The 10,080-nt window shown below is 41.0% G+C and overlaps 1 protein-coding gene across 2 annotated transcripts in view; it reads right to left on the bottom strand.

The window, feature by feature from the left end:
• LOC109867989 (collagen alpha-1(V) chain) overlaps positions 1–10,080 on the bottom strand; it is a 150,969-nt gene that overhangs the window by 32,438 nt on the left and 108,451 nt on the right. For both annotated transcript variants that reach the window (XM_031803114.1, XM_031803113.1), the window contains exons 38-44: positions 9,114–9,311; positions 6,731–6,784; positions 5,986–6,093; positions 5,566–5,673; positions 717–824; positions 379–486; positions 180–233 (exon numbers count right to left, since the gene is read on the bottom strand). In XM_031803114.1, the coding sequence (XP_031658974.1) occupies positions 180–233; positions 379–486; positions 717–824; positions 5,566–5,673; positions 5,986–6,093; positions 6,731–6,784; positions 9,114–9,311 (738 nt within the window). The remainder of the gene's footprint in view (positions 1–179; positions 234–378; positions 487–716; positions 825–5,565; positions 5,674–5,985; positions 6,094–6,730; positions 6,785–9,113; positions 9,312–10,080) is intronic.

The raw sequence follows: 10,080 nt of genomic DNA, 5'->3' as shown, positions 1-10,080 counted from the left end.
TACAAATAGGAATAAACTATCATCATATAAATATAGGAAACTGAAAATTCATTGTATACAATCCCTATACATCCCTATACAATCCCTATACATACACTCAATACTGGTACATTAGAATTCTGCTCTATTTCATGAAATTCTATAGAAATATTGCATAAGAGAATAGTAGGAACTCTTACCATCTGACCAACGTCTCCGGTTTCTCCTTTCTCGCCGGCCGGACCTGGTAATCCCTGCAGTCAGACAAGATAATGACATCAGTCACAATGACAACAACAGAAGCCAATGAGCCCTGGGCAAAATAAATCCACTACATAGGGAAAAGGGTGCCGTTTGGGACACGTTTAGACTGTCCCTGGTTCTGATTATGGTTCTGACCTGAAGTCCCACTGGGCCAGGGGGTCCATTGAATCCTCTGGATCCTTCATCTCCCTTCTGGCCAAACAGACCCTGCTGACCTCTGGGACCGGGCTCTCCATCAGCTCCCTACACACCCGAGAGAGAGAGAAAGGGAGATAGAAGGGAGAGAGAGGGAGGGGATGGGGAGGGAGGGGATAGAGGGAGGGGATAGGATGTACATACGTAAGAGAGTAAGGGGTAGAGAATAATTCAATTTTGAACTGTGGCATAGACCAGGTCAAGAGACTGTGGCAGGGACAGGAAGTGACATCATATCCAATGAACTGGAGGGTGAAATGGTTTGGTGGGATACTTACAGCAGGACCAGGCGCCCCAACCGGGCCTTGGGGACCAGTAGGACCAGGTGGACCATGCTCTCCTTTGTCTCCTTTGCCTCCCTTCTGACCTGGCTCTCCAATCTCTCCCTGGTGATAGAAACAAAGACAACCACAACAACAGTCAACACAACTCAATGAATCCTGTTGAGTTAACTCACTTTAATCCTATTGAGCTAGTGTTCAGCTAAATTAAGATTGGTATGTGAGTAAATGCTTGGCAGGGAGATAAGAGAGGTTTTAGGGCTTTTTGTTGAGTATATGTCATTGTTGCCTTCCAAATATCATTCAGTGACACAGTGTCAGAACTAAGAGTCACATAATATATATATTTATTTACTTTATTTAACCTTTATTTAACTTGGCAAGTCAGTTAAGAACAAATTCTTATTTACAATGACGGCCTACCAAAAGGCAAAAGGTCTCATGCCGAGGACGGGGCAAGGATTAAAATGTTAAAATAAAATAAAAATATATGTCACGGCTCTCGACGTAATGAGGATCGGACCAAAGTGCAGCGTGGTAAGTGTTCATGATTTTATTTGATCACAAAACACTCAAACAAAATTAACAAGAGGAAAAACCAAAACAGTTCTGTAAGGTGCATAAACTATACAGAAAACAACTATCCACAAAACACAGGTGGGAAAAAGGCTGCCTAAGTATGATTCTTATTCAGAGACAACGATAGACAGCTGCCTCTGATTGAGAACCATACCCGGCCAAAACATAGAAATAAAGAAACTAGAATGCCCACCCTAGTCTTACCCTGGCCTAACCAAAATAGAGAATAAAAGCCTCTCTATGGCCAGGGCGTGACAATATAGAACAAAAACAGAACAAAACACACATCACGACAAGAGAGACAACACAACACTACATAAAGAGAGACCTAAGACAACAACTTAGCATAGCAGCAACACATGAAAACACTAGAGGTCGACCGATTAATCGGAATGGCCGATTAATTGGGGCAGATTTCAAGTTTTCATAACAATCGGAAATCGGTATTTTTGGCCGATTTGGCCGATTTTTTGTTATTTTTATTTTTATTTCATCTTTATTTAACTAGGCAAGTCCGTTAAGAACACATTCTTATTTTCAATGACGGCCTAGGAACGGTGGGTTAACTGCCTCGTTTAGGGCTAGAACGACAGATTTTCACCTTGTCAGCTCGGGGGATTCAATCTTGCAACCTTACAGTTAACTAGTCCAACGCTCTAACCACCTGCCTCTCATTGCACTCCACGAGGAGACTGCCTGTTACGCGAATGCAGTAAGCCAAGGTAAGTTGCTAGCTAGCATTAAATTTATCTTATAAAAACAATCAATCAATTAATCATAATCACTAGTTAACTACACATGGTTGATGATATTACTAGTTTATCTAGCGTGTCCTGCGTTGCATATAATTGATGCGGTGCGTATCGTTGCTCCAATGGGTACCTAACCATGAACTTCAATGCCTTTCTTAAAATCAATACACAGAGGTATATATTTTTAAACCTGCATATTTAGCTAAAAGAAATCCAGGTTAGCAGGCAATATTAACCAGGTGAAATTGTGTCACTTCTCTTGCGTTCATTGCATGCAGAGTCAGTGTATATTTACAGAATTTTACGTAATTATGACATAACATTGAAGGTTGTGCAATGTAACAGGAATATTTAGACTAATGGATGCCACCCCTTAGATAAAATACGGAACGGTTCCGTGTTTCACTGAAATAATAAACGTCCTGTTTTTGAGATTATAGTTTCCGGATTCGACCATATTAATGACCTAAGGCTCGTATTTCTGTGTGTTATTATGTTATAACTAAGTCTATGATTTGATAGAGCAGTCTGACTGAGCGGTGGTAGGCAGCAGCAGGCTCGTAAGCATTCATTCAAACAGCACTTTTGTGCGTTTTGCCAGCAGCTCTTCGTTGTGCTTCGAAGAATTGCGCTGTTTATGACTTCAAGCCATCAACTCCCGAGATTAGGCACATGTAACCGATGTGAAATGGCTAGCTAGTTAGTGGGGTGCGCGCTAATAGCGTTTCAAACATCACTCGCTCGGAGACTTGGAGTGGTTGTTCCCCTTGCGCTGCATGGGTAACGCTGCTTCGAGGGTGGCTGTTGTCGTTTTGTTCCTGGTTCGAGCCCAGGGAGGAGTGAGGAGAGGAACAGAAGCTATACTGTTACACTGGCAATACTAAAGTGCCTATATGAACATCCAATAGTTAAAGGTTAATGAAATACAAATGGTATAGAGAGAAATAGTCCTATAATTCCTATAATAACTACAACCTAAGACTTCTTACCTGGGAATATTGAAGACTCATGTTAAAAGGAATCAACAGCTTTCATATGTTCTCATGTTCTTAGCAAGGAACGGAAACGTTAGTTTTCTCACATGGCACATATTGCACTTTTACTTTCTTCTTCAACACTTTGTTTCTGCATTATTTAAACCAAATTGAACATGTTTCATTATTTATTTGAGGCTAAATTGATTTTATTGATGTATTATATTAAGTTAAAATAAGTGTTCATTCAGTATTGTTGTAATTGTCATTATTACAAATACATTTAAAAAAAAAACGTCCGATTAATCGGTATCGACCTTTTTTGGTCCTCCAATAATCGGTATCGGCGTTGAAAAATCATAATCGGTCGATATCTAGAAACACAGCACGGTAGCAACACAACATGACAACAACATGGTGGCAACACAACAAGGCAGCAGCACAACATGGTAGCAGCACAAAACAAAAACAAATATAATGTACAGATAACTGCCAAAATAAAGGAAACACCAATATAAAGTGTCTCAATATGGTGTTAGGCCACCACGAGCCAGAACAGCTTTAATGCACCTTGGCATAGGTTCTACAAGTGTCTGGAGCTCTATTGGAGCGATGCAACACCATTCTTCCACGAGAAATGTCATTATTTGGTGTTTTGTTGGTGGTGGTATAAAACGCTGTCTCAGGCGGTTCAATTGAATTGAGATCTGGTGACTGAGACAGCCATGGTATATGGCTTACATAGTTTTCATGCTCATCAAACCATTCAGAGACCACTCGTGCCCTGTGGATGAGGGCATTGTCATACTATGGGGGCATAGCCATGGTAGCCAAAATAATGGCCTGCCCAGCATTTTTATACATTACCCTAAGCATAATGGGATGTTAATTAATAATAACAATTTATATAATTATAAATATATATATATAATTTAGCCCAAACAACTACCTCTTTCCCTACTGTATTTATTTTATTTTATTTATTTTGCTCCTTTGCACCCCATTATTTTTATTTCTACTTTGCACATTCTTCCACTGCAAATCTACCATTCCAGTGTTTTACTTGCTATATTGTATTTACTTTGCCACCATGGCCTTTTTTTGTGTTTACCTCCCTTATCTCACCTCATTTGCTCACATCGTATATAGACTTGTTTCTACTGTATTATTGACTGTATGTTTGTTTTACTCCATGTGTAACTCTGTGTCGTTGTATGTGTCGAACTGCTTTGCTTTATCTTGGACAGGTCGCAATTGTAAATGAGAACTTGTTCTCAACTTGCCTACCTGTTTAAATAAAGGTGAAATAAAATAAAATAAATAAAATGGATTAATTAACTCAGGAACCACACCTGTGTGGAAGCACCTGCTTTCAATATACTTTGTATCCCTCATTTACTCAAGTGTTTCCATTATTTTGTCAATTACCTGTATATGTAATATAATAATTATATAATATATATACGGCATTTAGCAGACACTTTTGTCCAAAGCGACTTACAGTCATGCATACATACATTTCAGTGGTCCCAGGAATCAAACCCACTACCCTTGTGGTACAAGCACCATGCTCTACCAACTGATCTACAAAAGACCACATCCCAGAACGGGTTTGTCATCTATATGTGGCAAATAACTAGCAGCCTGTCACGGATTCCATTCACAGCTTCTTGCACTGCATTTGCACTGCAAAATCAGAACACCAGAACGTCACACTGTTACGCATACTCAAATGCGTCTGCAGTCTCTAGGTGTTTGAAATGGTGGGAAAACATTGAGTCAGACTTTTCCTAAGCCAGCCCAGAGGATGCTTATTGCTTCTGAAACAACATTATTCTACTCTCCTTAACTCCTCTTAATAAAGCCCTTGGAGTTATCCTCCCTGTTCCGAGTGTGAAAGGCCTTATAATGAGACTGTGAATGTTAGTGAGATCCTCTTTGTGTGTGTCTCTCGCTCTCTTTCTGAATGTCAAATACCTCAGTATTCCCTGTGTCCCCCAACACCAGGAGAAAGAGACTAAGGCCAGTTAACAACTAAAGCAGCATTCCTCCAAGGATAAAATATTAAATTACAGCTGATCTTCATACAAATGTTTCTCTCTCTCTCTCCCTCTGTCTCTCTGTTTCTGTGTGTGTGTCTCTGTGTGTGTCTCTGTGTGTATGTCTCAGTGTGTCTCCTGTCTGTGTGTTTGCATACTAATAGCAGCTCCTCTCTCTACCATCTGAAACCTACAAATGATCGACATAACGGGTTCAGCTATCTGTCAGCTGGAAAGACTTAAAGACGTGTCAGTCAGAGCCAACTCTGCCTGTCAACACCCCTGAGGAAAGAGAGGGTCATGAGAGAGGACAAACACGCCCTGCCTTTGATATAAATCATCATGTTGAGTATGTTTGTGTGTTCGAGTCAGAGAGTGATAGACATTTTGTTTTTATCTAAGCTGCTAAGTGTTCACTTTTATATAAATTCACACGCACGGAAACACACACACACACCCACACCCACACCCACACTACTCTCCACTCAGTGGGCCAACCCACCTTGTCTCCATCCTCTCCTGGGGGTCCGAGAGGTCCAGCTGGGCCAGGCAGACCAACAGGTCCCTGGACACCATCTCTACCGGCAGGGCCTTGGGGTCCTTTTTCACCCTATAGCACATTACATTACAGTACATTTAATTTCACTCATTTACCAGACAACTCTCATCTGCAGACTTACTAAACTGCAGGGTTGAAATCAATTCCATTTTGATTCAGTCAATTCAGGATGTAAACCATTTACTTCCTGAATTGACTGAATTAGAATAGAATTGACCTGAACACTACTGTACAATAAGTCGATTCAAACGAGGAGGCTGAGATATACAGTGGCTGAGAGAAATGTGTTTGTTTTCTAACAACAGGGTTTATGTTGAAACTAGTAGCATGGACAGAACCAGGCTGAACTGAACTAGGTCTTACCGGTCCACCCTTCTCTCCAGCGGGTCCGGGGGGTCCCTGAGGTCCTGGTCGTCCAGGGAGACCGGTGGGTCCGGCTGGGCCAGCAGGACCACGCTCACCAGGGGAACCCTAAAACACAGAGAGACACAGTCAGTATAGGTCCCTACTAACAAGTCTTGTACTATCTTTATTCAAAGCCATATACTTAGAAAGTTGGGCCAATTTGAAGAATTTTAAGATTTTTTTTATATTGTTCTAATTCTACTTTAGTAACATTGTTTAAATATTCCCCATGCCATGTTAATGGGGCGCAAGCATAGCTGCCACAGAATGTTGTTCCCCATCTAAACACGTCTCTGCTTTTACAGTACTACCCTCATTACAGTACTACCGTTATACCTGTAAAGGTGCTGTATGTCCCTGGAGAACTAGTCTACAGCCGGTACAGTACTTTTTTTGATAACATATTTTGATATCTTAGGGTAAAATCTTAACATCAGGCAAATCTACTAAATAGGAACCTATGTCGGGTAACTAATGAATGAACTATGAATATCGTTAAAACATTATGCAATGCATGCTGGTACAATTGATGAGCTATAAACATCGTTCGCAGTGCGTGTGCAAAATAAAAAAGAGGGAAAAGAGAGATATAGAGAAAAACACATAGAGAATGATAGAGAGAGTGATAGAGAGACAACTACTGATAGGGTGTGAGGGATGAAGAGAGGGTGTTGGTGGATGTGTGCTCATCAGCCATACTCACAGCAGGTCCAGGTGGGCCGTTGGGGCCTTCATTCCCTTTCAGGCCGTGAGCCCCCTGTAGAGAGCGAGAGAGAGAGCGAGAGAGAGAGAGAGCGAGAGAGAGAGAGCGAGAGAGAGAGAGCGCGAGAGGGAAGCAAATCTTTAGAAAACAAACATGTTCTGTGATGGAAGCAGAGTACATCTCATCCTTCCTTAACGCCGGGGCGGAACCCCTCTATCTATCCAAGAATCCCCCCACTGTGCTGACTGAGAGGATACAGGCTACTAAGGGAAGAAGCTGTAATCATGAAAGCCTATGTGAACTCCTCATGTTTACACAAGAAAGGCAACTAGCTCTAAAATAAATCTGATTGATTTGAATCTTATTCATCCCAAAGATAAGACAGAAATGTGACTCATTTCAGGAAACTTAGGTGTATGTCCCGCGTCACTACTTCACAGGAGAGGCATTGCAACGTAAACATATTTTTTTTTATAAAAATGTATTTTTTGGCAGAAATGCCTTCTGGAACATGTGAACTTTCATGTGCCTTAATAATAAACTTTTATGCCATCTGTACATATGAATAAAATGATGAGCCTAGTTAGTTTAGTCACAGAAAAAGACAGGAACCTTCCCGCTAGCCATGATTGGCTGAGGTAATGGATGGGCTAGACATGCGGAGAGATGTGTCTGCCATGTAGCACACCTCCGTCTATATCATGAGCTGGTTAGTATGTGTATGTAATCCTTTCTAACGTGTCTTTTTTGAGAGATATGCAAAAGAGTTGCTCTCTACTTTCTGTAGGACTGAGTTTTGAAATCAGTGGATTGCCCGGTGGAAGCAGAGTATGATAGCAAAAATTCTGGCATTTGATTGCAAATATGCGGAGGGAGTCAAAAAGCGAACATACTGTTAGAAGGCTGTTATATAAAACACCTGTATCTGGATTACATCTTCAAACTAAGGGCAACCATGGAATCTGTGACAGAGAGGGAGGAGCGTTCATCCATGTGAATTAGGAAGTCTAGCTAGCTACATTTTCAGATATTATACGTTTACAATTTTGTCAGAAAGTTGTTTTCATTGCAAATGAAAGCATACTGTTAGCTAGCTAGCTAACATTAGCAGGCTGGCTCACTAGCTAATGTTACGTGTATGATCTGTTTAGTAAAATTATTTGTATCAGAGCCATTTGCATTGCTTGTTATAGCCTAATGTTAGATAGCTAACATTGAACCTAGTTGGTTAGATACCTGCATATTCATGCAGGGAAGTAACATTATGAGTTGGGATTATGGTTCATTGTTTAGCTAGCTAGCTACAAGTCTAAACAAAATACTCCACTATGGAAGCAACCATTTCACTGTACCATTTACACCTTCTGTATCCTGTGCATGTGGCAAATAATCCTTGATTTTATAGTGTGTGTTTACCAGAGACGGTAATGTGAAGAACAACATGCATCGAAGTCAAATTAGTATATCATGTTTGGCCAACAAGACAGTGTCCAAGTTCTAAAATTCTTAGGTAGAATGCCCTGCTTTTATTTCATCACACTCACAACAGTAAGATATTTTTTGTAATTGGCTCGCCATTAACTTGTAAATAATGATCTTGTTGTGAGTTTATTTTGCTGTAATAATAAATACAAAATAGCTAAAGTTTAGACGTTGTCAGCTATATGTTATGGTCATTATTTGAACTGGCTAGCCAGCTAACTCAATGTTAGATAGCTAGCTAACAAGCTATAAACAAACCAAAATATTGTTTAGAAAGTTGCTTTTAGTTGCCTGGTCTGCTAGACTGACATACACTATACTAAATTCATTTTTAAATGGATGGGTTTATTGGTGTTAAAATACACCGTTTGTGCTATTTTGGAGCATCAGGCTGCTGATGTCATGCAGCCTGTTGTTTTTGTGTTTATACTTTTCATAACGACAACGACAAGTTTGATGACGGACGACAATAGAATGTTCATGATGTCACTGCAACAACTGTCTACAGACATGTCAATAGACGTAGCATATACCAGCCTTTAGTCTTAAAATCTTTGGTTGTTTTGTACACTACCATTCTCACTCTGTTTAGCACATGGCCTCACATGTGAATCCTTAAAGAGATGGGTGGGGCTAAGGCTTAAGAGGGTGTTGACGATGCTGATTGGGTATAGACAAAGAAGAGCTCTCCAGTAGGTTTACCAAAACATTCAAGGCCCATTTTCTCAAAAGTGGGGTTAAGTTGATCAACTTTCAAAGCATAATTACTTTCCTATTGTACCTCAACTGTAGTGTATGATGTACCATTTTGTAGAGTCTTTTATTTATCCAATGTAAAAAACACAATTTAAAATGTTGCTATATAAGACATCACACATGATGTGAGGTGTGTGCTACTCACCACTGGGCCGGGCAGACCTCTCTCTCCTGGGAACCCTCTCAGACCAGGGGGACCATCCTTACCAGCCGGGCCAGCAGGACCGGGGTCACCCTTAGCTCCCTCTTTACCAGCAGATCCAGGAAGACCCTGCTCACCGGGTGGGCCTGGGGGTCCTGGATGGCCACGCTCTCCCATTGGTCCAGTCTCACCTGTGGGGCCCTGTGGAGGGAGAGAGAGAGAGAGAAAGAGAGAATATGAATGAGACAACAGTGTATCAGGATGTCTGTACAGAATGTATGAGTACAGGGTGACAGAGCGTGGGTGAGTGGAAGGCCAGAACCCCGAACCGCTAGTCACTCCCGGATGGCGTCTTCCATCTGCCAGAACAACATCATCGATACATGTAATGTTCTCAATTAGCATTAGGAGAAAAGCTCTGGGTGGAAATGGCTGTTAACTGAGCATGCATAATGAATAACCAGCCAAGTGCTAATATCTAAGAGGATAAACAACTCTGACAGTCATGCCTACCAGATATAGACAGGAGGAAAGCCCTTCTGTCAGCACAACAAACAAGGCAAAAACTCAACCTAAAACTCACTATGACTTTATTACGACACCTGTAAGTCATCCTTATGTGACTCTTGTGACACCCTAATGACTGCTAACTGCACATCCTGCCCACCATCATCTTAACCTTAGCCTAGGTAAAGAGATAAAAAAACAAATGGTGTGTTTGAGAGCCCTACTGTAGCTAATCAGTGTTCATTGATATGCATTGTATACAAACGTGTGGGCATTCGTCATTTACAGTACATGATTTTGGTGAGGCCTAATTTCTTTCCCTAACTGCATCGAAGTTAGATGAGGACTGACAAATAGGAAGTGTTCTGTCTACAGAGTTATGTCACCGCATTGACACAATGTGAGTCACATCAAGCTACTCATCAGTGATAATAAACTAATCCTACACACATGATCTCTGCAC

This window comes from Oncorhynchus kisutch, linkage group LG23, assembly GCF_002021735.2.
Source record: "Oncorhynchus kisutch isolate 150728-3 linkage group LG23, Okis_V2, whole genome shotgun sequence".
Lineage (NCBI taxonomy): Eukaryota > Metazoa > Chordata > Actinopteri > Salmoniformes > Salmonidae > Oncorhynchus > Oncorhynchus kisutch.
This window is presented reverse-complemented; position numbering and strand designations above follow the sequence as displayed.